Raw genomic sequence first — 26,099 nt, forward strand, 5'->3', positions numbered from 1 at the left:
CTGTTCTTTTGGTTTCTATTTCATTGATTTCTGCTCTGATCTTTATTATTTCTCTTCTCCTGCTGGGTTTAGGCTTTATTTGCTGTTCTTTCTCCAGCTCCTTTAGGTGTAGGGTTAGGTTGTGTACTTGAGACCTTTCTTGTTTCTTGAGAAAGGCTTGTATTGCTATATACTTTCCTCTTAGGACTGCCTTTGCTGCATCCCAAAGATTTTGAATAGTTGTGTTTTCATTTTCATTGGTTTCCATGAATTTTTTTAATTCTTCTTTAATTTCCTGGTTGACCCATTCATTCTTTAGTAGGATGCTCTTTAGCCTCCATGTATTTGAGTTCTTTCCGACTTTCCTCTTGTGATTGAGTTCTAGTTTCAAAGCATTGTGGTCTGAAAATATGCAGGGGATGATCCCAATCTTTTGGTACTGGTTGAGACCTGATTTATGACCTAGGATGTGATCTATTCTGGAGAATGTTCCATGGGCACTAGAGAAGAATGTGTATTCCGTTGCTTTGGGATGGAATGTTCTGAATATGTCTGTGAAGTCCATTTGTTCCAGTGTGTCATTTAAAGTCTTTATTTCCTTGTTGATCTTTTGCTTAGACGATCTGTCCATTTCAGTGAGGGGGGTGTTAAAGTCCCCCACTATTATTGTATTGTTGTCGATGTGTTTCTTTGCTTTTGTTATTAATTGGCTTATATAATTGGCTGCTCCCATGTTAGGGGCATAGATATTTACAATTGTTAGATCTTCTTGTTGGATAGACCCTTTAAGTAGGATATAGTGTCCTTCCTCATCTCTTATTACAGTCTTTGGTTTAAAATCTAATTTGTCTGATATAAGGATTGCCACCCCAGCTTTCTTTTGGTGTCCATTAGCATGGTAAATGGTTTTCCACCCCCTCAGTTTCAATCTGGGGGTGTCTTTGGGTCTAAAATGAGTCTCTTGCAGACAGCATATCAATGGGTCTTGTTTTTTAATCCAATCTGATAGCCTGTGTCTTTTGATTGGGGCATTTAGCCCATTTACATTCAGGGTAACTATTGAAAGATAGGAATTTAGTGCCATTGTATTGCCTGTAAGGTGACTGTTACTGTATATTGTTTGTGTTCCTTTCTGGTCTGTGTTGCTTTTAGGCTCTCTCTTTGCTTAGAGGACCCCTTTCAAGATTTCTTGTAGGGCTGGTTTCGTGTTTGCAAATTCCTTTAGTTTTTGTTTGTCCTGGAAGCTTTTTATCTCTCCTTCAATTTTCAATGACAGCCTAGCTGGATATAGTATTCTTGGCTGCATATTTTTCTCATTTAGTGCTCTGAATATGTCCTGCCAGTCCTTTCTGTCCTGCCAGGTCTCTGTGGATAGGTCTGTTGCCAATCTAATGTTTCTACCATTGTAGGTTACAGATCTCTTCTCCCGAGCTGCTTTCAGGATTTTCTCTTTGTCTCTGAGACTCGTAAGTTTTACTATTAGATATTGGGGTGTTGACCTATTTTTATTGATTTTGAGAGGGGTTCTCTGTGCTTCCTGGATTTTGATGCCTGTTTCCTTCCCCATATTAGGGAAGTTCTCTGCTATAATTTGCTCCATTATACCTTCTGCCCCTCTCTCTCTTTCTTCTTCTGGGATCCTAATTATTCTAATGTTGTTTCGTCTTAATGTATCGTTTATCTCTCGAATTCTGCCCTCGTGATCCAGTAGTTGTTTATCTCTCTTTTTCTCAGCTTCTTTATTTTCCATCATTTGGTCTTCTATCTCACTGATTCTCTCTTCTGCCTCATTTATCCTACCAGTTAGCGCCACCATATTTGATTGCACCTCATTAATAGCCTTTTTGATTTCTACTTGGTTAGATTTTAGTTCTTTTACTTCTCCAGAAAGGGTTTCTCTAATAACTTGCATGCTTTTTTCAAGCCCAGCTAGTATCTTTAAAGTGATGATTCTGAACTCTAGATCCGACATCGTACTAATGTCCGTATTGAGTAGGTCCCTGGCAGTCGGTACTACCTCTTGTTCTTTCTGTTGAGGTGATTTTTTCCGTCTTGTCATTTTGTGCAGAGGAGAATAGATTAATGAGAGAACAAAATGCTAGCAGGGTAACAACGTCCCCAGAAAATATACTCTAAACAAATCAGAAAAGACCTGAAGCAGTGGGAAAAGAAAGGGAAAGAGAGAAAAAAGAAAAAGAAAAAAAAAAGAAAAAAGAAAAAGATAAAGATAAAAACAAAAACAAACAAAAACAGAACAAAACAAAACAAAACAAAAACGGAATATGATCAAATATGATCAGGCTGGTTTATAGATCAGTGCCACACACTAGATTTTGGGTGTATTTTGGTCTGTTAAAAGAAAGTGCCTCCCAAAATTTTAAAGAAAGAAAAACTTATATATGTACAAAAATAAGGGTTGATATGATGAAGGGATGGAATATGAATGTAAAGATGGAAATTATAAAAAATTTTAAAAAAGGAATTTATAAGTTGTTTGAAAAAAGAAAGAACAGGATTTAAAAAAAAAAAAAGAAAAAAAAAGGGAGAGAATGTGATCAGGCAGGGGAGTAGAAAAAAACCATACACTAGAGATTTAGAGTATATTTTGATCTGTTAGAAGAAACTATCTCAAAATTTTAAAGAGAGAACAACTTATATATATATGCCAAAAATACAGGTAACTACTATGAAGGGATAGAATATGACTCTAAAAATGAAAAATAAAAATGTTTTTTAAAAAAGGGATTGATAAGGTGTTGGTTGAAAAAGGGAAAAAGAAAAATTCAAAAAAAAAAAAAGAAAAAAAGACAGTTAAAAAAAAATAATTAACTTTGAAAGACTAAAGAATCATGGTAAAAAAGCCATGGGTTCTATGTGCATTATTCCCCTAGCGCTGGAGTTCTGCCGTTCTCACTGATCGGTAAACCTGGTCTTGGCTGGCTGTTCTCGCTGATCTTCTGGGGGAGGGGCCTGTTGCCGTGGTTCCCAAATGTCTTTGCCAGAGGCGGAATTGCCCCACCCTTGCCCGGTCCAGGCTAAGTAATCTGCTCGGGTTTGCTCTCCGGAGCTTTTGTTCCCTGCAAGCTTTCCGTACAGCTTTAGAGGCGGAGAGTGAAAATGGCGGCCTCCCAGTCTCCACCCTGGAGGAGCCAAGAACTCGGGATCCCGCTCCTCAGTGAGCCCCCAGAGAAAAGCAGTCAGTCACTCCCGTCTCCCTGGTCTCCGGCTGCACTATGTGCTCACCCGGCCTGTGACCGCGCGTTTCTATCTCTGGCACCCGACCCCGTGTGGAGTCTCCAAACCCAGCAGATTCCTGCGGTGCGCTCCCGCGCCGCTCCTCCCGGGGGAGGAAGGTGAGTCTCCCTGGATCTGCCACTTGTTGGGTCCCTGCTGGAGGAGCAGTGGCCCGACTGTGCCCTGGATCACGGTTTATGGCAACCCCAAGCTGAGAGCCCGCATCTGGGCTCCTTCTCTGCAGCCGGCTTCCCTGCTCCAATACCTGGGAGCTCTGCCGCACTCAGGCACCCCCGGTCTTTCTGTGACCCTGAGGGTCCTGAGACCACACTGTCCCACGAGGGTTCCACCCCCCACTTAGTCACCAGAGTGACGTCCCTCAGCGGAGCAGACTTCTAAAAGTTCCGATTTTGTGCTCCGCGGCTCTATCACTTGCCAGAAGCGGCCAACAGAGGCCCCTCCCCCGCCGTCTATCCTCCCAAATATCGCCTCGGATTCACTTCTCCGCACGTCCTACCTTCCAGAAAGTGGTCGCTTTTCTGTTCAGAGTTGTTGCTATTCTTTTCTTCGATCTCCTGTTGAGTTTGTAGGTGTTCAGAATGATTTGATCCCTATCCAGCTGAATTCCTGAGAGGAGACGACAGGCTTGGGATTTCTTTCATAAGATCTTTTTCCATCCACAGCCTGGAAGAAGTCAAGCTTCCATGCCTCTCTATCCCCAGGCCAGCAGGCCAGGTTTTCTTCTATTGCCTTTCATAGAAGGCTGACTACCAGTTTTACATAGGGCATTTAATTTCAGCCCCCTGCTCTGCACAGACCCGAGGCTTCATCTTGCGTTCCTGCCCCAGCTTTAGAACATGAGCTCTAAAAGAGCAGCATCTTAAGGAGTGCATTTCTCAGGGACTTCTTAGATGTGATTGAACTAAATTCTGTCTTAGCGATGAAGTCCTGCATCATTTGATCCACAGTCATATATCCCTGACTCAGATTATCCTCATGGACCACTTGGCTTCAGCAACTCACCACGCTGACCTCTTTATTCCTGGTACCTTTGGTCCCCCCTTCTTGCTTTTGAGGTTGACTTAGAGTCTTCCTTTGTTTTGTTTTACAGTTTGTCAATTTGTCAAAAATTTTCCAGCTTTTCTATATGTTCGAGGCAGGAAGAGGGATTCCTATGTCTGCTCAGTCTGCCATAGTGATAAGAAATGTTCCCCTCTTTTACTTCCACCTTATCCTATCATAGAAGTCACTAGAATATGATCTCTTCTTTAGGATGTTTGTGGCAAAGTGGATGGTCCCAGTCACATTTCCTTATTTATTTTTCCCGTCTAGGTTTTGGAGTGTCGCAGACCAAAGCCATCATGACTCTGGTCTCTGGGATTCCAATGGGCCCACCCCGGCCTCCACTGCAGAAAGCCTCCAGGGAGTTTATTGATGATGCAAAAGCTAAGCTGAAGAGCCTGGATTTCCTTTCTTCCACTGATTTAAAGGATGGAAACTTAGAATCCTATAGCTAGTGCCTCTCTATCAAATCAGAGTGTGTACCTTGAATGGTGCCTTAATTTCTCAAGGACTTTTTAGATGAACTTGAACTAAACTCTTTTCTAGCAAATGAAATCTCACCCAATCAACGAGTACTTAAGTACCTTCTAAGATCCTAAAAATGTTTTATTTTGTGAAGGGGTAAAAACTCTAAAAGGAATCATGAGCCCTGAGTTATTCAATATTTCACAAAATTTTTGTGGAGAAATTTCTGCTTATATGGATGAAATGGAATCAAGAAGAAAATTATAATGATTCATCCCATCTGCCTTTAGGAGCTCCCGTTATCTTGATTTCTGATTCTTAATCCTATTTTAATTTTTTTTTTAAATTTTAAACCACTATAATGTACTTCCATTTTAATAAATATTCATTTGGAGTCTAGGACAACTCTGAGCTACTTCATTTAGGCAGATACATTTACTTCAATGCCAAATTACAACATAACTCAACTCTACACAACTATTAACACACCCGCTCACTTGGCTGCTCAGCCTAATTCTAGAATATCTGCTTTCGGATTCACTGTGATGTCAGTTTTCCCCCAAAACACTGCATTAGGTGAAGACTTGCTTCAGTTCTTATCACTCAAGGGCCCATTAGAATAGCTTTTCACAGAACAAAGAAAAGGCCCTCCCCAAAGATGAACTCAAGTCTCCACTTCTTGATATATAGAGAACTTCTCAAAGCTCAAAGTCTCAACCAAAGAGCTCTCCTCTGGGCACCACACACTTCCCCTTTCCCCACAGGAAGTGAATGGCTCCCCCACAGTGCCCTGAATGTAAGTGAAGGCCAATGTCCCCTCTATTGTGAGCCCAGGGGCTAACTGTTATTTCCTGGTCACACTTCAGCACATTTTGAAGATTTGGGGAGGACCAAAAGATTTCACTCTCACTATCCCTACATACCTTCTTTATTCTTTTCTTTCTCAGTAGTATGGCTGTTTTAGTCTCCTTTCCAAAAAACCCTGGTTAGTGCTTCCTAATAACAAAGTGTATTGCCAGTCAACCCTTGGTGATTGTAAACCTGACTATCCAGTCTATCAATTACTGAGAATTTTTTTTTTTAAGATTTTATTTTATTTGAGAGAGAGAATGAGAGAGAGAGAGCATGAGAGGGGGGAGGGTCAGAGGGAGAAGCAGACTCCCCACAGAGCAGGGAGCCCGATATGGGACTCGATCCTGGGACTCCAGGATCATGACCTGAGCCGAAGACAGTCGCTTAACCAACTGAGCCACCCAGGTGCCCAATTACCGAAGATTTTTACTCTTTCTTTTTTTTTACTCTCTATATTTTACTCTTTATATTTTATCTCTGAGAAGGAGAACTTTTTCAAAATGAGAATTTGAAATTATCTGTGGATTCAGTTACCGTTGCCAATTGATCAGTTAAGAGTTGTTATATTTATGGCTCCTCACTCCTCTTTTTGCTCAGGAATGACATGTGCTGTTTTCTCATATTTCTACCTCCTTCAGGAGTAAGGCATTGGAATAAGAAATTGAACTGCAGTGGTTTATGTGAATTTATATTCTCTCACTGAAACATTTCTTTATAACCGTTAATTTCCTAAAGGAAGAAAAGGGAGGTTTTTGGTTCTGAAGAGGTCATATCCTTACTTAAGTATACTAAAGTCAAATTAATTTTTTCTATGAAGATACATCTTAGCTATCCTCTAGGCAAGATTTTTTTTTTTTCTGTTTTTCTGTTTTTGTTTTTCTGAAGTCAATGCTTGGAGAACTTTGAAGATGGTTAAGAAGAGCTTGTAAACACAAAGAGAAATAAGATGATTTTTCTTCAGTGACCAGGGTTGAATTTAACTCTGTGTGTTCTAACATCCAACTCCTTGGAAATGAATGTTACATAACAATAGTTACTAATAATGCCTTTTATCAAAAGTAAATTTTTGGAGTATTATGAATTTACTATTACCTTTGAGTTTAGTCTTTAATATTAAAACTAAAATAATGATGTGAAATACTTCACTCAGCACGATACTAAAAGCGGATTTTTAACCTCTGTTTCAAGATGGAATTCTGAGATTAATTCACTGGGGATGGTGGAAGGACAAAGTGATTCCAGGGACTGGTTTTACTTAGGATCTCTTGGGTTTATTCACAGATGTAAGAAAATGCCATGGTGTGTGGGGCACCGGTGGAGGTGGGGAATGGGTAATGCATGCTCTTCTCCAGAAAGGCTGTTTGCTACAACTTGAGAGAAATTTCCTCTTTATGATCACATGAAGAGCACATAAAATCCCTTCTGTCAGGAATCTGGAACCTGAGGGAAGGCTGGGTTGGGCTGGGCTGGGCTAAGGGACATTCTAAAATGACTGCAGTCCAAGACCAGGCACCCAGCTGGACTCATCCGGGCTTTTCACATAAGGAAGAATGGAGTGGGACTTAAATGCCTGTCAAAGCAAGAAGAGCAAAGAATGGATCTAACCCATTTAACCACTGTCCTTATCACATGCTCACTCAACCCCAATTTCCTTCAGTTACACGGAGAAGGAATCTTGGAATCAAAGTTATACAAACAGCAGAGCTAAGCCCTTGCTAGAGGTGGGGCATCACCTTGCACTTTGGGTTTCTGGGGCTAAGAAATGGCTACTTGGTGGACAAAATAACTAACCCAAATCATGTTTTCTCTGCCAACCCCTTTGGTGACTCTTGAGAGATCATTTGATACATAGGACACTTCAGCATTTTAAGTTAGACAACCAAAAGAAAAACCTTACAGAAATTTCCTAGATCTTAATCATGCAATTAGTAAACATAATGGAATGGATTCCACCAAATGTGTATAGAACCTGTATCCAGCAGGACTTGTCACCTGTATCTGTATACCAGGTATAGGGAGTGTTCGAGTTCTATGCCACATGGACCACCTAGGAGCTTGGACATCAAGTTCACCTCCAGTATATTTTCTACACAGCAGCTAGAATGACCTTCATCAATGCCAGGTTCCCGGATTTGAGCCAGATGTTGGATGAGGTCCTGTGCGCACAGAAAATTTTTTCAAATATCAACCTTTGGTGTGAGGGACAGGCCTCTTGCCCATCACCAAGCACACATAACAAAGTTATCATTGAGGTCCTGGAAGTGGGCTCCCACTGATGGGCAAGCACATCAGGGGCTCAGAGTGATCTATATATAGTCCAAGTCCAGTTGGCCCCATTTAAGGTCCCCTGCCTCGGGTGGGAGGAGGTGGCACAAGGACTACAAATCGCATTCCTGGGAATCCTTGGACTGCAGTGCAACAAAGTGATTCACCTCAGGACTCGAGGGAATGGGTACATCTAAACCATCTCTTACTAAGAGCTGCAGGTAATATTCACAAGCCTGGGCGGTCTGCAGGTTGCGGTTGCTATCTGGACTCCCCAGAACATTGACCCAGTTAGTATCGTCCTTGTCCTTTCCCTAAGGAAATAACCTCAGTCAGCTTTGAGGTCCCAATTTGAACATTCCACTGAGTATTCTCTACCTTTTGCTCTTTCACTTGTCTGTACAGAATTGCAGTATCTGTGGGTCTTCCATCAAGATCACTGAATCTGGCCAGAGGAAAGTGCTGGAGAATGGTGGTGCAGGAGGAGAGAGACTAACTCCCACAAAGCAGTGAGGGAAGTGTCTCTGTGTCCCTTAGACTTCATCTGAGATTAGAATCCTGGGAAGGAGCCAGACAGGTAAAGAGAAGCAGAGGGTATATTCCTGGTGGTAGGAGCCAAAGATCTGACAATTCCAAGCCACAACAGAGTCTGTAGAGTGTGAAGATCTGAACAGAAGCCAGTGGGCCAGAGTTCAGACACTAAGGAAAGAATAGGAAGGGAAATAGTTTAAAGGGACCGGAAGGAGCCAGGTCCTGTAAGGCCTTGTAAGTCATAGGAAAGTTAAACTAAAGATGTTACTCTGTGCTTTGAGTGTAAAATAACTATAAGTTGCCCAGAAGATTGAAAAATGGGTTAAGGAAATGGTGCAGAAGGAAGAAAAGTTTACAATAAGGCTTAATTATATTGCAGCTTACGTACAGCTATATATATTGTTACAAGTTTTTGTTATTATATAAACTTATTTTGTGGAAAAATACATTTTTCTATCTGGAATTTTTTGTTTTCTTGGGTTTGGATAGTATACATCATGATTTTTCTGGTTAAAATTAAGCAAAATTTTTTTTTAATTTTGTGGCTTTTTATTTATTTAGCAGTAGGGTGAATTAAACATGAAGGAAGGATAGGTATGTGCATAGTCTGTATTAGATAATTCTAACATTTAAAATATGTACAAGTACAATTTTGCTGGTTGGTTTTTTTCTTCTGCTGATGCTCTTGGTACTTTTTATCCTCATATTTTGTGATTTTTAAATGTGTTTATGTATAGTGGAACCTTATATGTAATAATTATTTCAAGTCTGGATGGAAAATGCATTCTACCAAAGAGGATATGATTTGAATTCATCCAGGTGATTTCTCTCTGCTGACTAGTGACCACTTTAAAATAATTGACTTGAAATTTTTGGGAGCATCACAGGAAGTGAATCTTTTTTTCCCCCCTTACCAGATATCTAGTTTGTAACAGACAAGCTTTCTTAATATGCTCCTCCTCTGGGTTTGTTTTTTGTTATTTTTGTTTTTTTGATTTGTTTTTTTTATTTTGTTTTATTGTTGCTATTGCTGTTCACTTTTCACTGCAGGTGTAAGGCATTCTGACTTATGGGTACATCTCAGCCTCTGTTCACTTTTCACTGCAGGTGTAAGGTATTCTGACTTATGGGTGCCTCTCAGCCTCTGTTCACTTTTCACTGCAGGTGTAAGGCATTCTGACTTATGGGTACATCTCAGCCTCTGCACTTTGGGCAGCCTCCAGGCTTTGTCTCCTTTCTCCTAAGCCCCATGCAACTTTCAGTGAAAGGAAGCTCAAGTCCATCAGGGATCAGCAGACTCTGTCAGGGTAGGCGCTTACATCACGGTTCTCTTGCCTCTTTGGCCTCTTTGCCTCCCCCCCTCTTTGGATTCATTTTTCCCTTTAACTTTTGTTTACCTTTAAGGCATATTTTTACTTTGGTGGCAGCATAGCAATGCATTTTTTTAATTGTATTCAACACTTTTTTGTTATTTTTTTCACTAGTAGATTTATTTAGAACATCTCCATTTTTTTTCAAGTTGTTGGAATCTTTCACTTTAGATGCTTCTTTTAAATAGAATAAATTTATATTTTGCTATGTGTTCCAATCTAAGAGTCATTTTCTCTTAATAGGTGAGTATATCCCATTTACCTTCATTGAAAGTTTATTAAAAAGGGGGGGCACCTGGGTGGCTCAGTCAGTTAAGTGTCTGACTCTTTTTTTTTTTTTAAGATTTTGTTTATTTATTTGATAGAGACAGAGAGAGCACCCAGAAGTAGGCAGAGCAGCAAGCAGAGGGAGAGGGAGAAAAAGGCTCTCCGCTGAGCAGGATCCCAGGACCCTGGGATCATGACCTGAGCCGAAGGGAAATGCTTAACGACTGAGCCACCCACGTGCCCTGGTGTCTGACTCTTGATCTCACAGACATGAGTTCAAGCCCCGCATTGGGCTCCACGTTGGGCGTGGAGCCTACTTAAAAAAAAAAAAAAAGAAAAGAGAAAAAGAAAGTTTTTAAAAGTAGTTTGCAAAGGAAAACATTTGTTCATGAAAATACAGTACATTCTGTACTAGTATCCAATAGGAAATTACAAATTCTGGATATGTGAAACTATTTAACACTAAAAGAAGGTAACATCTCATTACCTTATAGAAATGTATTAGTATCCATGAAAGCTGGTGTAAGCAGGCAACAAAATGCTCCAATATACAAATGCATGGGAAAATAAAACCCCACACCTTAATATGGGAACCATTAAAGCAAATGTGGATATGGTGTTTCGGTGGCTACATAAGTAAGAAGCATGACAAACTGTAAACTAAATCTAAATGAGTTTCTATAGGATAAAGGCAGAGAAAGCAAATATAATTGTAAAGCGGAACAAAGCAAGTTGTGAAATCCAATGAACTTGAATAAACTTGTAGGTAAACAAATGGCTCCGTAGAAACTGGTACAACAGATACAAAAAAATAACACATGAATGATTTCCAATGTCATGTTTGCTTGTAAAAAAAAAAAAAGCAAATCTTCACTGATAAATATGCACAGCAAGCCACAAAAATGAATTCTGATAGAAACTGGCATTTCAATGAATACCAGAACTATATAACAAGGAAGAGAGTAATTTTAAAGGTATCAGATATATTACATTCTTTATCCTCAAAATCTAGACAATCGTTTCTGCTGGACTCCAGATTATGTACTTCATCTGTGACATTTGCCATCCTGAACAAGTCATCAGTCCTTTAAATCTCAAGCTGTTATTAATAACATTATTAATTCCACTCTTAATAAATTGAACTTTCATCCTACTATGTTCTATTTGCTGTATCTAGCATCCCTCAGGCCCTCTCCTCATGGTCTCCAGTTCTGTATTGTGGGCTCAGCTAGTGGGCATACACAGTTCCACTCAGCAGCCTCTCTCCACACTTACAGCACTAAGTTTGAACTTAATGTTAGGCCAAAGCCTCCCTGGCTTTCGAGCCATGGGTTACTGTTGGTAACGCATTTAAAACTAAATCTTAGAAGGTAAGATTCTATGACTTGTTATTTTGTGAACAAAACTAGTCCAGTGGGCAGAATAGGCATCCTTACTGGGATATCCTGGGTTGGTATATTTTGTCCTTAAAAGGTGGCACATCACTTTTTGTGCTTTGGGACATACTGATCACTGCAGCTCACCCTGGATTCCTTATGGATATACCCCTTGCCATTCTCGCTCTAGGTGGGACCTAATCTTTTCAACAGTGCATGCGTACAATGAACACAAGGTAGTTTTCACGTTGTTTTTTTTTTTAGGGGAAAAAAAAGTTTTAAATATGGTATATGTTAGGTCCTGAATTTTATATGCTTATTTATCTATTCTTTGTAGTTAGTTTATGATGTAGGTTCATGACGTTTCATCGAATTTCTAAGGTGCTCTTGATTGTAAGACATCATTTGATACACCTCTGAGGAAGAAAAAAAAAACACTGATAAAGTAGAACATGCCATCTCAGTCTAGAGATACCAAAATGCTTTTTAAAGTGTATTTTAGAATTGATACAACTTAGCATCTTCCCATTTTAAAAATGAAGTAACTATGGCTAAGAGATGTTAAATATCTTATGGTCACACATGGTCTGTGGCAGAGCTAGAATATGAATCTTAACTGGGTGACACCAGACTATATTTCACACCGAGAATCTTAAAACTGTATGTCCACTTTTAACAATATCTCTTAGCTAGTGTTGTCCCTAAGATTCAAGCCCAAGGACCTACTGATGTAGTGGAGAGTTGGGTTCCATAGAGTATGGAATGACAAACAGTATACCATGGTTGTATGACAGGCAGAGTTGCCTCATGGTTATAAGTATGTGCTCAGATCCAAGCTGTTTGGGTTCAAGTCCTGGTTCCACTGCTTACTAAGTATATGACCTACAACATTTTGTTTAACTTCTCAGTCTTTCCGTTATCTATAACATGAGAATTAGAATATCCATCTCCTGATGTTATCTGTCTCCTGGTTATTATGAGAATCACACCAAATAATACAGATAAAGTTCTTAGAACTGTATCTGGCACAACATAAACACAGTGAAGTTTTAGTTTTTACAGCTATCCAAGGCATTTGGTATAAGCTCTTTATACAACAGAGAAACATTACATCACTGGTAAACCTTTTAACTAATAGCTGGCAAAATAAAGTTGAAAATGATACTAAACCCAAGGCAAGAACTGCAATAGAAATTTGCATTTATTATTAATGGAGCCCAGATGATAGTGCCACTCTCAGATTTTTTCCTAGGTTGGAAGTTTTTACTGTGTTTCCATCTAACCATAGAGGGTAGGAAATGAAAAATATCTGTGGGCTCTTGAATGAGCCATGTGTGACTATTTGGAACAGTGACGTACACAACGAGACAATGCCTTTTGCTAACTGATTTGAGAAGAACAAGCAAGTCGAAGAGGCCTGGGTGAGAAAAGGGAAAGCAATGAGTCATCATCACTAAAAGATGTGCGTATGGGATAGGTAGGTAGGTATGTGACACGACTTTGTATTAAAAATGTCACTCTTGAAGCAGTGTGATGAGTAGAAGACAGAGACAGGAAACAGGTAAACCATTGGGTGGCCTATTGCAGTTGGTACCCAGTGGTGAAGCTCTAACCTAAGGAAGTGGCAGCAAGGAATGAAAGAATAGACAGAACCTAGATATAGAAGATACTTGTTTTTGTTATTTATTCCATGTAACAAATCACCCCCAAACTTAGCTTAAAACTGCAAACATTTATTAACTCATGCAGTTTCTGAGAGTCAAGAATCCAGGAGCAGCTTAACTGGGTTGTTCTGGCTCAAGTGTTTTATAAGGTTCCAGTCAAGATATTGGCCAGAGCTTCACTCATCTCATGGTTCAACTGGGGCTGGAGAATCAGCTTCTAGGTTCACTTACATAGTAGTGAGCAGACCTCAGTTCCTTGCTGGCCATTGGCCAGAGGCTTCAGCCTGCTTCCTCTGGAAAGAGAAAAAGAAAGAATGTGCCAGAGCCCAAAACAGAAATCATAGTCTTTTGGAGCAACCTCAGGAGTGACCTACCATCCCTTTCTGTATGCTAGTCGTCAAAAAGACCAGTCCTAGTACAATGTAGGATGGGACCAGCCACTTAAAACACTTCAAACTTAGCATCATAAAATTTGTTTACTCTTTCTAAGAGCATATAGGATCACAGTCTTTTTTTTTTTTAAGATTTTATTTATTTTTGGGGCGCCTGGGTGGCTCAGTCGTTAGGCGTCTGCCTTCGGCTCAGGTCATGGTCCCGGGGTCCTGGGATCGAGCCCTGCATTGGGCTCCCTGCTTGGCGGGAGGCCTGCTTCTCCCTCCTCCCCTCCCCCTGCTTGTGTTTCCTCTCTCGCTGTCTCTCTCTCTGTCAAATAAATAAACAAAATTTAAAAAAAAAAAAAGATTTTATTTATTTTTGAGAAAGAGAACAAGCACAAGCAGAGGGAGGGATAGAGGGAGAAGCAGGCTCCCTGCTGAGCAGGGAGCCTGACGTGGGACTCAATCCCAGGATCCCAGGATCATGACCTGAGTCAAAGACGCTTAACCAACTGAGCCACCCAGGTGTCCCAGGACCAACCACAGTCTTTTTAATGTTCTATCCAGAATGTGACCTACAGAAATGTGAGGTAATAACCAAGTGTTGAGTTAAGCCACTAAGTTTATACTAATTTATTAAGTAGCAATAGAAAACTTAACTTTGAGATGATTTCATGGAAATGGTACATTCAACCTACATTTTCTTTTCCTTTAGTCTCTGAATTTCTTTAAAAAGCTGCCCAAGGTCTTTTAAGTTCTTTGAAATCATAATCAGAAGACTCAACTATTTCTAAGCCCCCATTATTAATGATAATTGAATTAAAGGCTACAGAGCTGGGGCCACATTTTAATACAGTATTAAATATTGCTTTGTTGGAATTCTAATACCACAAGACATTCAAAGGGCTGTGGTTTCCCCCATTGCAGACAAAAACTAAAACTAAAAACAGAGGGGCCAAAGACGCAATCAAGAATGTTCATAGCAACTCTATTCATACTAGCCCAAACTAGAAATTATTCCAATGCCCATCCTCAGGGGAATGGATAAACAAATTGTGGATAATAAAACAGAGTACTAACAGCAATAAAAAAAAAAAGACTGCTATATCTAACATGAATGAATCTCAAAAATATTATGTTGAGTGAAATAAGCCAGATGCAAAACAGTATATACTACATGATTCCACCTTCGTGAAGTTCAGGAACAAGCAAAACGAACTCTTGTGATAAAAGTCAGAATGGAATTTACCTCTGAGAAAGGACACAAGAGAACTTTGTGGATGATAGAAATGGCCAATATCTGGATTTGGGTGATAGGTCTATTGGTGTATACACAGATTAAAAAAAAAAAAAATGAAGGGCTATACATTTAAGCGTTGTTCATCTTCACATATATGTAAAATAGCTCAGTTAAAAGGACGGCAATTAACTGAATTAATTATGTATGAAAATTTGGGGTGAGTTCTTTTAGCATAGTCTGTATATAACTAAAAGCGTGGTGATCTGCCAGAACAGTTCACCCCCTTGAGGGAGGTCAGGGAAGACTCATGCTTATGGCCCAGTCAGGGAAATCACAGACCTTTCTTACAAGGGATTGACTAAAAATGGATCAGAAGGAATGAAATAAAATGCAAAACCTGTGGCCACCAGCTCTGCTTCCAAGGGAGGAATTTGGATCATATGGAGAAATAACAGCCATTTATTCCTCCACCATCTTCTCCTCCCAAATATCCAGGTATCCATGCTGCAGACCTTTCCTACTAAGAGCTTAGGTCTTTACCATAAAGAGCTGCCTTGGCCTGTGGTAGAGTTTCCCCTTGGAGATGTTTTGTTTTTAACTGATAATCTTTGGACTTCCTTGGCTGGTAAGATCATGGTGCTCAAGGCACTTTGGAACACAGACACTTTTCTGTTTCAAACTTTATCCAGCCCTACCTGACTTGACCTGTTACCTCTTTTCTTCTTTACAGGGGGATAGAAAGAGCCTGCAATGTTCTTCTCCTGATTCTCACATGGTTCCCTTCTTGTCTGCTATTCAGATGTTAGCTTAAATATGACCTTCTCAGGGATGATATTTTTAACCTCCAGTTTAAAATAGCCACCCACACAAATTCTATCCCAGCATTATATTTAATTCTCTGCATAGCAACTTATTACCAGTGAATATTTTACTTGCATCCTTTTTTATTGACTGCTAAAATGCAAGCTTTCATCGAATCTATGGCTTTATGTCTTCATTGGTTTTAGGGAATACTTCTTCAAATATTGCTTTTTCTCCATTCTATCTCTCTTCTACTTCTGAAACCTTAATCACATGTACATTAGATCTTTTTACCATGTTCCACTCATCTTTTAGGTTCTTTCATGTATTTATCATTTGTTTTTCTCTGCAAGGTCAATGTGGATATTTTCTACTGATCTATTTCCAATTGACCAATTCTCTTTTCTGCTATGTACAATCTATTAACCCATTAATTGAGTCCTGAATTTCGGTGATTCTATTTTCTTTTTTTTTTGTTTTTTTTTTTTGTTTTGTTTTGTTTTTAATTTTTTTTTATTGTTATGTTAATCCCCATACATTACATCATTAGTTTTAGATATAGTGTTCCATGATTCATTGTTTGTGCATAACACCCAGTGCTCCATGCAGAACGTGCCCTCCTCAATACCCATCACCAGGCTAACCCATCCTCCCAACCCCCTCCCCTCTAGAACCCTCAGTTTGTTTTTCAGAGTCCATCGTCTCTCATGGTTCTTCTCCCCCTCCGATTTCCCCCCCTTCATTCTTCCCCTCCTGCTACATTCTTCTTCTTCTTTTTTTCTTTCTTAACATATATTGCATTATTTGTTTCAGAGGTACAGATCTGAGATTCAACAGTCCTGCACAATTCACAGCGCTTACTAGAACACATACCCTCCCCTCGGTGATTCTATTTTCACTTCTAAAATTTCTATTTGATACTTCTCATTTATTCCAGCTCTCTGTAAATTACCTCCAATGTTTTCATCTATATTCTTGAATATATTAATCACAATTTTTATAAAGTTTCTGATAATTTCAACATCTGAATCATTTATGGGCACATTTCTGTTATATTTTCTCCTCTTGATTTTCAGTTATTTGGCCTGTCTCCTGGCTTGCCGGAGACTTTTTTTTTTTTTTTAATTTGGGGGATTCTATAAAGAATTGTACAAATTATAGGTCATTCTGTCTTCCTCTTCTGGCAGAAAGAGAAAGGTAAAGCACTTTGGTTCAATGAGGAAGTGAGATGATTTAAGGCTGGTTTTCATTCCCCTGAGTTTGTCCTTCCTTTTAGAATGTACCTCTGCAGGGGGTGTCAGATGAAAGCCTGGTCTCTCTCTTCCTTGGTGAACTCCAGGTTTTGTCTCTCTAGTACCATAAGGCTCCTGAACGCTCTACCTAGCTTTTCAGCCTTGCAGCCTCTTTTTTCTACATGGCTTCTTGATCTCTTGCCCTGGGCAGCTTAGGAATCAGTAAATGTATCAAAGTGAAAAGTGACACAAAAGCTCTGCTGTTCCCTCCTCCCCAGGATTTTAGCCCCTCAGATATTAGCTGCCTTTCTTCTAATGCTTCAAACAGCTGTCTTGTTTTGGAGTTGCTTCTGGCGGGAGAGTTGGTCTGATAAAAGCTACTCTATCATACACAGAAGTCATCTCTAAATGCAAGCTCTATGAGAAAAGGATCTCGTCTGTCTTATTTTAGGCTGTTTCTTCTAGAATAGTGCCTTGTACCAAAAAAAAATAAAAATAAAAATAAAAACAAACCCACCCCTCAATAAACATTTAATTAATATAAATAAGAATTAGACCCTATATCTATCCTTGACATCTGTATCATTTACAGTCCTCCGTATCTATCCAAAGGAACCTAGAATTGTTCATGTCTCCCTTTTAAAATAATTCCTCACCCTCATTTCTCTCCCCAACAACAGACATCCATTCTAATGCGTTTAATGTGTATCTATTAAAAATATTTATGCAAAACACCTGTCATATTAAATTTACATAAATGCTGTTGTATAACTTATTTTGTTCCTTTTTCTTTTCATTACCCCTGTGCCCTTAAGCTCTGTGTATATCCAATTCATTTCTTCTGACAGCTGCATTGGATTCCATGGTTAACATCCACTGCATTTTATCTATCTAGGGAAGAGAACCAAATTGCCTCTAACTCCCTGCCAACAGAAATAATGCTGTACTGAATATATTTTATATGTTCTCTTCATGCTTATGTGAAACTTTTTTATATATGTATACCTTGTCATATATATATCTATATATGTGTATATATATATATACATACATACACAAAAATGTATCAAGGAGCAGACTAGTTTGATTTTAACCCACACAGTTTGACTAAATAGTACCTGATTTCTCTCTAGAATGGCTGTACTAGTCTACTTTTTTACCAGCTGGGCATGGTGAATCTTATATCCCAACATCATCACCAACATTTGACAGTATTCACTTTCCTAATTCACTTTCCTAATGTTTGCTGATCTAATGGGCATGTGGTGATATCTGTTTACTGTTTTCATTGTATTTCTCCTGTTACTAATACTTTTGAGCCTCTTGAATATGCTTAGTGACCTGTTGGTTTTCCTTTTCTGAAATTGCTTCTTGCCCTTTGAGGATTGCTACATTTTTCTTGTTGGTTTGAAGGAGTTCCCTGAATAGTTTAGAAGAGTTCATCATCTCTTGACAAGCTTAAACATCATGAATATCTTCCTCAACTCTGTCAACTATGCATTAACTTCATTGTGTCTTTTTTTTAGGCAATATCCTTTAATATAATCAGTGACTTTAATTTTTTGCCTATGGTTTGTACTTTTGAACTTTCAAGGGGACTTTTTAAAATAGATCTTCCCATTAACCTGTCTGATATCCAAATTCCATGGATGCACTTGTGAGAGTGCTGGAAGAGTTTGGCCCACAGGAGAACTTGGGACTGGATACCCTCCTGGAATGCAGAGAGCACCCAACTTGTCTTCCTTCTTGGATTTTGCCTTTCTATCCTGCACTTTCACTTCTTTTGCCCTTTTATATGCTCTTAATGTAAAGCTACCCATTTTAACCTAATTTATTCTGGGTTTGGAAGTGAAAAGAGTATAAGGATTCTGGGAGGACACCGAATACAAGGACCCTAGCCTATTCAGCAGTGTGGGCCACTTCCTAAGACTCTGAAGTCAAGCTACTCCAGCGGTCAGGAAGTCTCTGTGAGCCTTTTAAAAAACAAACCAAACAAACAAAACTTCATTCCTGTCTGGATACAGCATTGTATATGGTAGTACAAGAGTGTTGAAGGGTACAAGTGTCACTGGTGTTCACAAGCTTATGAGTTGGCTCAAACTTTACCAGCACTAACTTCCTCAAGACATCATGACCCTGCTTAAATCCTAGTTCTGGTTGCAGGCTCTCTTATTCCATTCCCCCCATCCCTAACCCTCTGCTTATTTGAGAAACAGAGGAAGAGCAATGAACCAAAACATTCTCCCTCATTTTTCATCTTACATTTCAACTATAGGTGTTGGTGATCATCAACTTATTCTCCCTGGCAGAAACTTTGCCCCAGTCCATTGAGTTGGCAGAAATAACAAATGACATGAGAAACTTGGCTAGTATTTTTTTATACACCCTACAGATTGAATTTAATACATATACTTATAACCTTTATTTTCTACCAAACTCAGGAACTAACTCTTCCATAACTAATTTCTAACCAGAAAGGTCAATGTGAAATATTAAGTACCAGTAATACTACTCTATCCTGCTTTGCTAACATCTGTAGTCATCTACCTAGTCATATACTGGGGACATCTAGTTGTTGTATTGAAATCTGACCACACTGTACTTCTGGAGCAGGTTTGGAAGCTTCACTTACAAACGTTAAGATCTAGTTGCTAGTTGCCAACAGCAACCTACAGAGGTAACGCCAGTTATGGCCCACAATCCCCTGGAAACTCTAGCTCTCAGGAGCAAGGCCCAAATTAATGAACCAACTCAATAATAAAATTCTCCATAGTTCTTGGAAAGATCCACCTCTGAAAGTTTTATTTATACTTAATATGCTGACACTTTTGCTGTATTCATTATCTGCTACAAAACATTTGCAATCCATGTATGCTGGTTGAATTTCCCTTATCATAAATAACTATCAGGAACCTGCTGCTTTAAGCACCCTGAAAGGTACAAAAAAATAAAAGATTAAGGTCTTTCTCTGAATGATTTTACTCTTAATTGAAGACAGCAAACACGTGAAGAAAATAAGAGTAAATGCTAAACTGTTATTCTGACTATAGGAGCAACAGAGTTTTAAAGGGATTGATCACTATGAGCTAGAAGAATCAAGAACAAAAGACAATAAAAAGTGAAAAATAAGGATGGATATGGTATGATGGGCCCAGACAATTGATTAGTCTGGAATCTCTGAAACAACCCCAACTTGAAATATTTTGTATTGTTGCCTTCATGGGAAGCACTACAGTTCAAAAATGTAACAATGACTACTACAATAGCTAAATATACAAATTATTCCAAAGACTCTGAAGACAAAAGGTTATCCAATTTAAGCAAAAACAACCTTGCAGGGTTTATCCACTCATTCGGCTGGTTTTTACTGAGCACTTAAGATGTGCCACACACTGCAGTGAGTGGCCTCAGCTAGCCAGGCAGGTTTCCTGCCTTCCCTGAGCTTATTTCTTTCAGAAGACACTGGCATTAGAGTATCCGAAGCACTACAATAACAAGACCTACTGAACACCTATTATGTGCTAAGTACTTCGCTAAGCACTCTACATAGCACCTAAGATTTCCAGTTCTGTCTTCTACCTTTTATTTGTCATCTACCGGAGGTCCCCATGATAGAAGCTATGAAACATTTTGCTGCGTCAAAATGCTACAGGTCCCCAACTCTCAAAAACGTTCAAAAATAGGAAGCAAAGGAAGAATCCCCGCTGGAGCGCAGCAGGCCCAGCGCCGCGGATCTCCCTGGCGACCCGACGGGACGCCGGGAAGTGGTAGCTGCGGCCCCGCCCCTCCCTGGGGGCGCCCTCAGCCCTAAACTCGCTTCGTGCGCATGCGTACGCGCACTGACCCCGCCCTCCCGGCGCCGCCGTCGGAGCCATTTCTCTGCCGCCTCCACGCGAGTTGAGGTGTGTTTACCGAGTGTCTCTGAGGAAGGCCGTGGCCCCGGGCGGTTCTAAGAGGGCTGTGTTCTCGGACACCAGGAAGCGGACGCCGGTAGGGGAGAGATGTCTTTGCCACCCGTTGGGGGTGTGGGGGCCCGCGCTCCTGCAGCCGGGCTTTGTTGCGAAGCGCGGGCGGCGGTGGCGGGTGGGGGAAGGGGCGAGGCGCCCGCCGGGTTCCCGGATTGCGGGCTGCGTGCTGCTCGCCGCGCCACGCCTGCGCTGCCCGGGCCCGCGGTATAGACCCGTTTTTCCCCCAGCAATGGCCAGTCCCTTGTCCGAAGCAGCCGAACCCCACTTCCTCCTCCGGCCTGCGCGCGGCGGAGGCGCTGTTGCCGCTGAGTGAAAGGGGGTGCATCGCCGGGTGGTGAGCCCGCAGTGACGCCACACACACCTAGGGCCCTTCATCCATTCATTCCGGCCACAAAGACCGGGCGCTGTCCTGCGGGCATGGCGGTGGAGCCGTAAACACGTGGGGCAGAGCCCCTTCCCCTTCCGCATGGAGGTTTCGGTGGTGGTGGGAGGCAACAGAAAAACAAATGTCTGCAGGTTTCCGTGAAAAGATTGAGGAAATGAAAATTGTCAAGGGAGAAAGCTAGTTTCACTACGGTGGCAAGGGAAAGCGTTTCGGAGGAGGTAGACTTTGGAGCTGATATGTCGGCCCTGAGGTCGAGAATGCGTCAGCTCTGAAGATGCGGGGGGGGAAGCAGAATTGCAGAGGTAAGAAGGGATTAGCGCTCGAGAGCAGAGATTGGGAAGAAACAAAGAAGGCCATGTTCCTGGAGTATGGTGAGAAGGAGTGAAGAGAATGGATTTTAGGGTGGCCAGAGGGGAAACGGGGATCTAGATCTATAGGTCTAGGACGTTATTTCAGTACGCCAGGTGTGCGGTAGTGCTGGCAGGGGATGGAGAGAACCGAATGGGTTGGAAGCCCGTTTTGGAGGCAGAATTGCATGTAGGTCAGGAGTCAGACTACCCGGCTTGGAATTCTGGGTTTCCCAGTTAAGAGCTCTGTCCTCTCTGGGGCAAGGTATTCTTTGTCTCCGTTTATTCATCCCTAAAGGGGGAGAATAATCATAGTCTTATCTGTGTAATTATTGTAAGGGTTAAGGAAAATAGTCCATGTAGATGATTCTCTAAGGTTACTACTGCCTGGCGCATACTGAGAGTTCTCCAAGGGATAGCTATGGAGGATCTCGAGGGAGTGTATGACTCCCAAGTTGTGACAGGAGTAACTTGGTAGATGGCGGTGCCATTTCGGGAGGTGGAAACACTTGGACTGAGGGAAGAAGGAACAGGTTTGGGGAGGAAACTTAAATTCTGTTTTTACTGAGGTGTCAGGTTAGTATTTGCACATTATTGCTGCAGTTGGATGAATTTGATTTTGGAGCTTAAAAGAGAAAAGATTAAGTTTTCAGTATATATTTGGGCATCATTAGCCTATAGTTGTTATTGAATATAATGGAGTTAGATGAGACTGCCTAGGAAGGAAGGAATTTGATAGTGTAGTCCTTCATATTTCATGGTACTCACTCACCCTGAGGTCTTGTTTTTTTAGTTAATTATTCAGGGGTGGAATTTATAGATAGAAAAGCTTTCCACAGCTTTTCAGTTAACAGGATTTCTCCAGGGTTAGCCTGTGGCTACAGAATAAGTTTATACTGGGGTCCAGTTTTATGATGTTAGATTTAGGTGCTAACAGAATGCACTGAACATGAGGCGCTTGGGTGGCTCAGTCGGTTAAGCGACTGTCTTCGGCTCAGGTCATGATCCTGGAGTCCTGTGATCGAGTCCCACGTTGGGCTCCCTGCTTCTCCCTCTGACCCTCCCCCCTCTCGTGCTGTCTCTGTCTCTCTCTCTCTCAAGTAAATAAATAAAATCTTTAAAAAAAATGCACTGAACAGAAGACAAAGGTTTAATGCTAGTAATGAGGTTTCTCACAGCAAACTAATTTTTTTGCATATTTTTTCTGGATCTAAATTTGGTCTTAGATATCTTGCCTTTTTTGTGTGTGTGTGTAAGATTTATTGTTTATTTTTAGAGAGAGAGAGAGGGCATGTGTTTGCGGTGGGGAGGAGTAGAGGGAGAGTGAAAGAGAATCTCCAGTAGACTCCCCATTGAGCATGGAGCCTCACACAGGGCTCAGTCCCACGACCCTGAGATCATGACCCCAGCCGAAATCAAGAATCAGGCTTAACTGACTGAGCCACCCAGGCACCCTTCAGATACCTTGATTTTAATTTAGATTCAGATTTTAGACTCACAGGCTCCATATCTTTTGGTATATTTTAAACTATGTTAGAGGGAGAGTGCCAATAAGTATGGTATGGTGTACATCAAGAAAACTTAATATCCTCAAATTTTAATGAATAACAAGGCCTAAAGGAGAGATTTAGTACTTAACAGATTAGTGTTTTTAGTCTAAGTAGAGTAATATGTAGCCTACAACTTTGAGGACAGTCTGCTAGGAGACACCTCAGAATGAGAATAAACTCTTTGATTTACACACAAAATGATTGATGACGATTTCTTTTTTTTTTTTTTAAGATTTTATTTATTTATTTGACAGAGAGAGACAGCGAGAGAGGGAACACAAGCAGGGGGAGTGGGAAAGGGAGAAGCAGGCTTCCCGCTGAGCAGGGAGCCGGATGCGGGGCTCGATCCCAGGACCCTGAGATCATGACCTGAGCTGAAGGCAGTCACTTAACCAACTGAGCCACCCAGGCGCCCCTGATTGATGACTATTTCTTAATATAGTAGTTTGACTTTGAATTTATGCCTCACAGTAGGTGACTTGGAAAAGTTAAACTTTCTATGCCCTTGTTTCTTCCTTTGTAGAGACACAATAATAGTATTTACTATATAATTTTATCTCCCATTGTTTGAGGATTAAGTGAGTTAACACATAAGGTGCCAATTGTAAAAAGTGGGACATTACATAAAAAGGTTTTTTTTTTTTAAGATTTATTCATTTGTGAGAGCATGTGTATGTGACTGGGGGGAGGGGCAGAGGGAAAGAGAGTCCTCAAGCAGACTCCCCTCCTAGCCTGGAGGCGGAGCCTGACACTGCTCAGTCCCAGGACCCTGAGATCAGGACCCCAGCTGAAATCCAGAATCAGCCACTCAACTGAGCCATCCAGGCACCTCACATAAAATGTTTTTAAGAAAAGGTCAGGGGTACCTGGGTGGCTTAGTGAAGCATCCAACTCTTGATGTAGGCTCAGGTCATGATCTCAGGGAGGTGAGATTCATCCCTGCGTCAGGCTCCATGCTGAGCATAGAGTCTGCTTAAGATTCTCTCTCTTACTCTCAAAAAAAAAAAAAAAAGGTCAAAATCATTTGGAGTCACCCAAAGGTAACCATTTTGAGGGATATTTCTTTTTTAGTCTTGATTTATGTGTATAATTCAAGTCGTGTATTTTGTATACTGCTTTTTTTGTACGACATGTTATAGGCCTTCCAATTATGTCATTAAAATTTTGTCATAAGCAATTTTAATAGCAGTATGATAGAATATCCTGTGTTTAACCTAGGTTTTCAGTTAATTCCAGTTATTGGTCACTTGCAGTGTTTGCTCATAAATAATGTGGTTTAACTTTTGTTTTCTTAGGTCGGAAGAAGACACTTGAATCATGGGTGATGTTAAAAATTTTCTGTATGCCTGGTGTGGCAAAAGGAAGATGACCCCATCCTATGAAATTAGAGCAGTGGGGAACAAAAACAGGCAGAAGTTCATGTGTGAGGTATTACAGAATACAGTTTATATTTTTGTGATTTTTTTTGACACTTATTTTGGTGTTAAGAGAACAGTGTTTTCTGTTCAGAAACAGTAGTGTGTTGTATGTTATTTATTGTCGCTTGTCTGCTATTCTGTTTCATTATAAATCATTTTCAAGCGAGCATTACTTTTAAAACAATCTGATAGGTAAATTATTCTGGTTAGAACATGTATCTCCCTCAGCTGCCACAGTACCAGTAGTGCAGATTAGAAAAGTTGGATCAGCTATTTGCAGTTTCACTAATTCCTGTGGAAAGTGGAGTGATTCTTGATTGCTTCAAGTCAAATTGCTTAAAATAAATACAAATGGGGAGCTTGTTCTTGGGTCTTATAAAATCAGATTTTAATGTGGAACATTCTGTTACAGAAGAGAATATCTGAGCCACATAAATTAATATTGTTGTTTTTAGATTAGTTTATCACTGGGCAGCATAATTCAAGCTTTTTCATAAGTCAACGATTTTCTTAGATGTGTTATTTTCTGTGTTTTTATGGAGTATATCTTCAACATTTAACTGTTATCTCTTAATGGACTATTGAATTACCTATTTTTTAAGACCCAGAATTACCCGGGTCAATCTCTTCTAATACATTTTTTTTCTTGACTGTAAAAGGTTCGAGTGGAAGGTTATAATTACATTGGCATGGGCAATTCCACCAATAAAAAAGATGCACAGAGCAATGCTGCCAGAGATTTTGTTAACTATTTGGTTCGGATAAATGAAGTAAAGAGTGAAGAAGTCCCAGCTGTTGGGGTAAGTACTTAGGCAGGCCCAGCACTTAACATATATGTGGTAAGGTAATGCCAACCCAATACGTATAGAGAGACAGGGTGATGATTTTTCAATGATGTTTTCAAATATATGTGTTCCTTAGTGAACCTGGGAATCTTGTTTTCTTGGAGCCCAGGGATGAGTTCCTGAAGATTTTGATTTTATTGTGATTACATACCTGACTTGTGGGCTTGGGAAATTCCATTAATCTGTGTGTCTCATAGTTTTATATATTTCATTCATTCATAAACTGATTTTCAGAGCCTGTTGTGTTCTGTGTACTTCCAAAGATAACATTTTAAACAGAATATAAAAATCAGAAATACCTTAAGACAGTGTTTACTCCCATTGACAGTTCCTTATTACAGTAGAGAGAAAATTCTGTTTTGTGCAGTGGCATATCATTTTACTTAAATTATATTGTGTAAGTATGCAACAGACTCCTTTCTAGTACTGTTTTTAAGAAATAAACTTTATTTCTCATTTAATTAAAAAATGAAAATTTGAGTTTTCACAAAGATAGAGGAATTCTTAACAATATAAAAAGATTCACATTATGATTTAAGTAAATACCTAAGGTAACTTAAATGAAAGATTCAGTTTTTATAAAACCTTTAGGAATAATAACTATATCAATTTTAACAATTTATTTTCACTGTGTATTCTGACTTATTTATAAAGGTTGATATAAATGTTTTATTTCCTTCCATTGCTTTGACGCAGAAATTAGGAGACTTGTATATTATACGACTAGATAATTGGAATTGATTGGCCCATGTGCAAAATAAAGGGATTGGACAAGATGATCTTGGAGATTTCTTAGCTATGAAAAGAATGTTGCAAATATCTTTCAAATATTTGGAACATTGGCATTTGCTCCATCTTTTATGACCTAATCTGT

At 40.0% G+C, this 26,099-nt stretch overlaps 2 protein-coding genes across 7 annotated transcripts in view; both read left to right on the top strand.

Annotated features, from left to right (window-relative positions):
* Positions 1–11,270, top strand: part of NPL (N-acetylneuraminate pyruvate lyase) — a 46,838-nt gene extending 35,568 nt beyond the window's left edge. For 2 of the 6 annotated variants that reach the window (XM_032393023.1, XM_032393022.1), the window contains exon 12: positions 4,546–5,860. In XM_032393023.1, the coding sequence (XP_032248914.1) occupies positions 4,546–4,730 (185 nt within the window). In that variant the 3' untranslated portion in view covers positions 4,731–5,860. Of the gene's footprint in view, positions 1–4,545; positions 5,861–8,262; positions 9,806–11,037 lie in introns of those variants that run through there. The other 4 variants (XM_032393024.1, XM_032393026.1, XM_032393025.1 and 1 more) reach the window with 4 other exon arrangements.
* Positions 11,271–20,570: 9,300 nt separating this feature from the next.
* The window catches only part of DHX9 (DExH-box helicase 9), a 53,956-nt gene continuing 48,427 nt past the window's right edge, over positions 20,571–26,099 (top strand). The window contains exons 1-3 of the mRNA XM_032393054.1: positions 20,571–20,702; positions 24,258–24,390; positions 25,040–25,180. Of these exons, the coding sequence (XP_032248945.1) occupies positions 24,280–24,390; positions 25,040–25,180 (252 nt within the window). The 5' untranslated portion in view covers positions 20,571–20,702; positions 24,258–24,279. The remainder of the gene's footprint in view (positions 20,703–24,257; positions 24,391–25,039; positions 25,181–26,099) is intronic.

This window comes from Phoca vitulina, unplaced genomic scaffold (genome assembly GCF_004348235.1).
Source record: "Phoca vitulina isolate PV1807 unplaced genomic scaffold, GSC_HSeal_1.0 scaffold71, whole genome shotgun sequence".
NCBI classification, from domain to species: domain Eukaryota; kingdom Metazoa; phylum Chordata; class Mammalia; order Carnivora; family Phocidae; genus Phoca; species Phoca vitulina.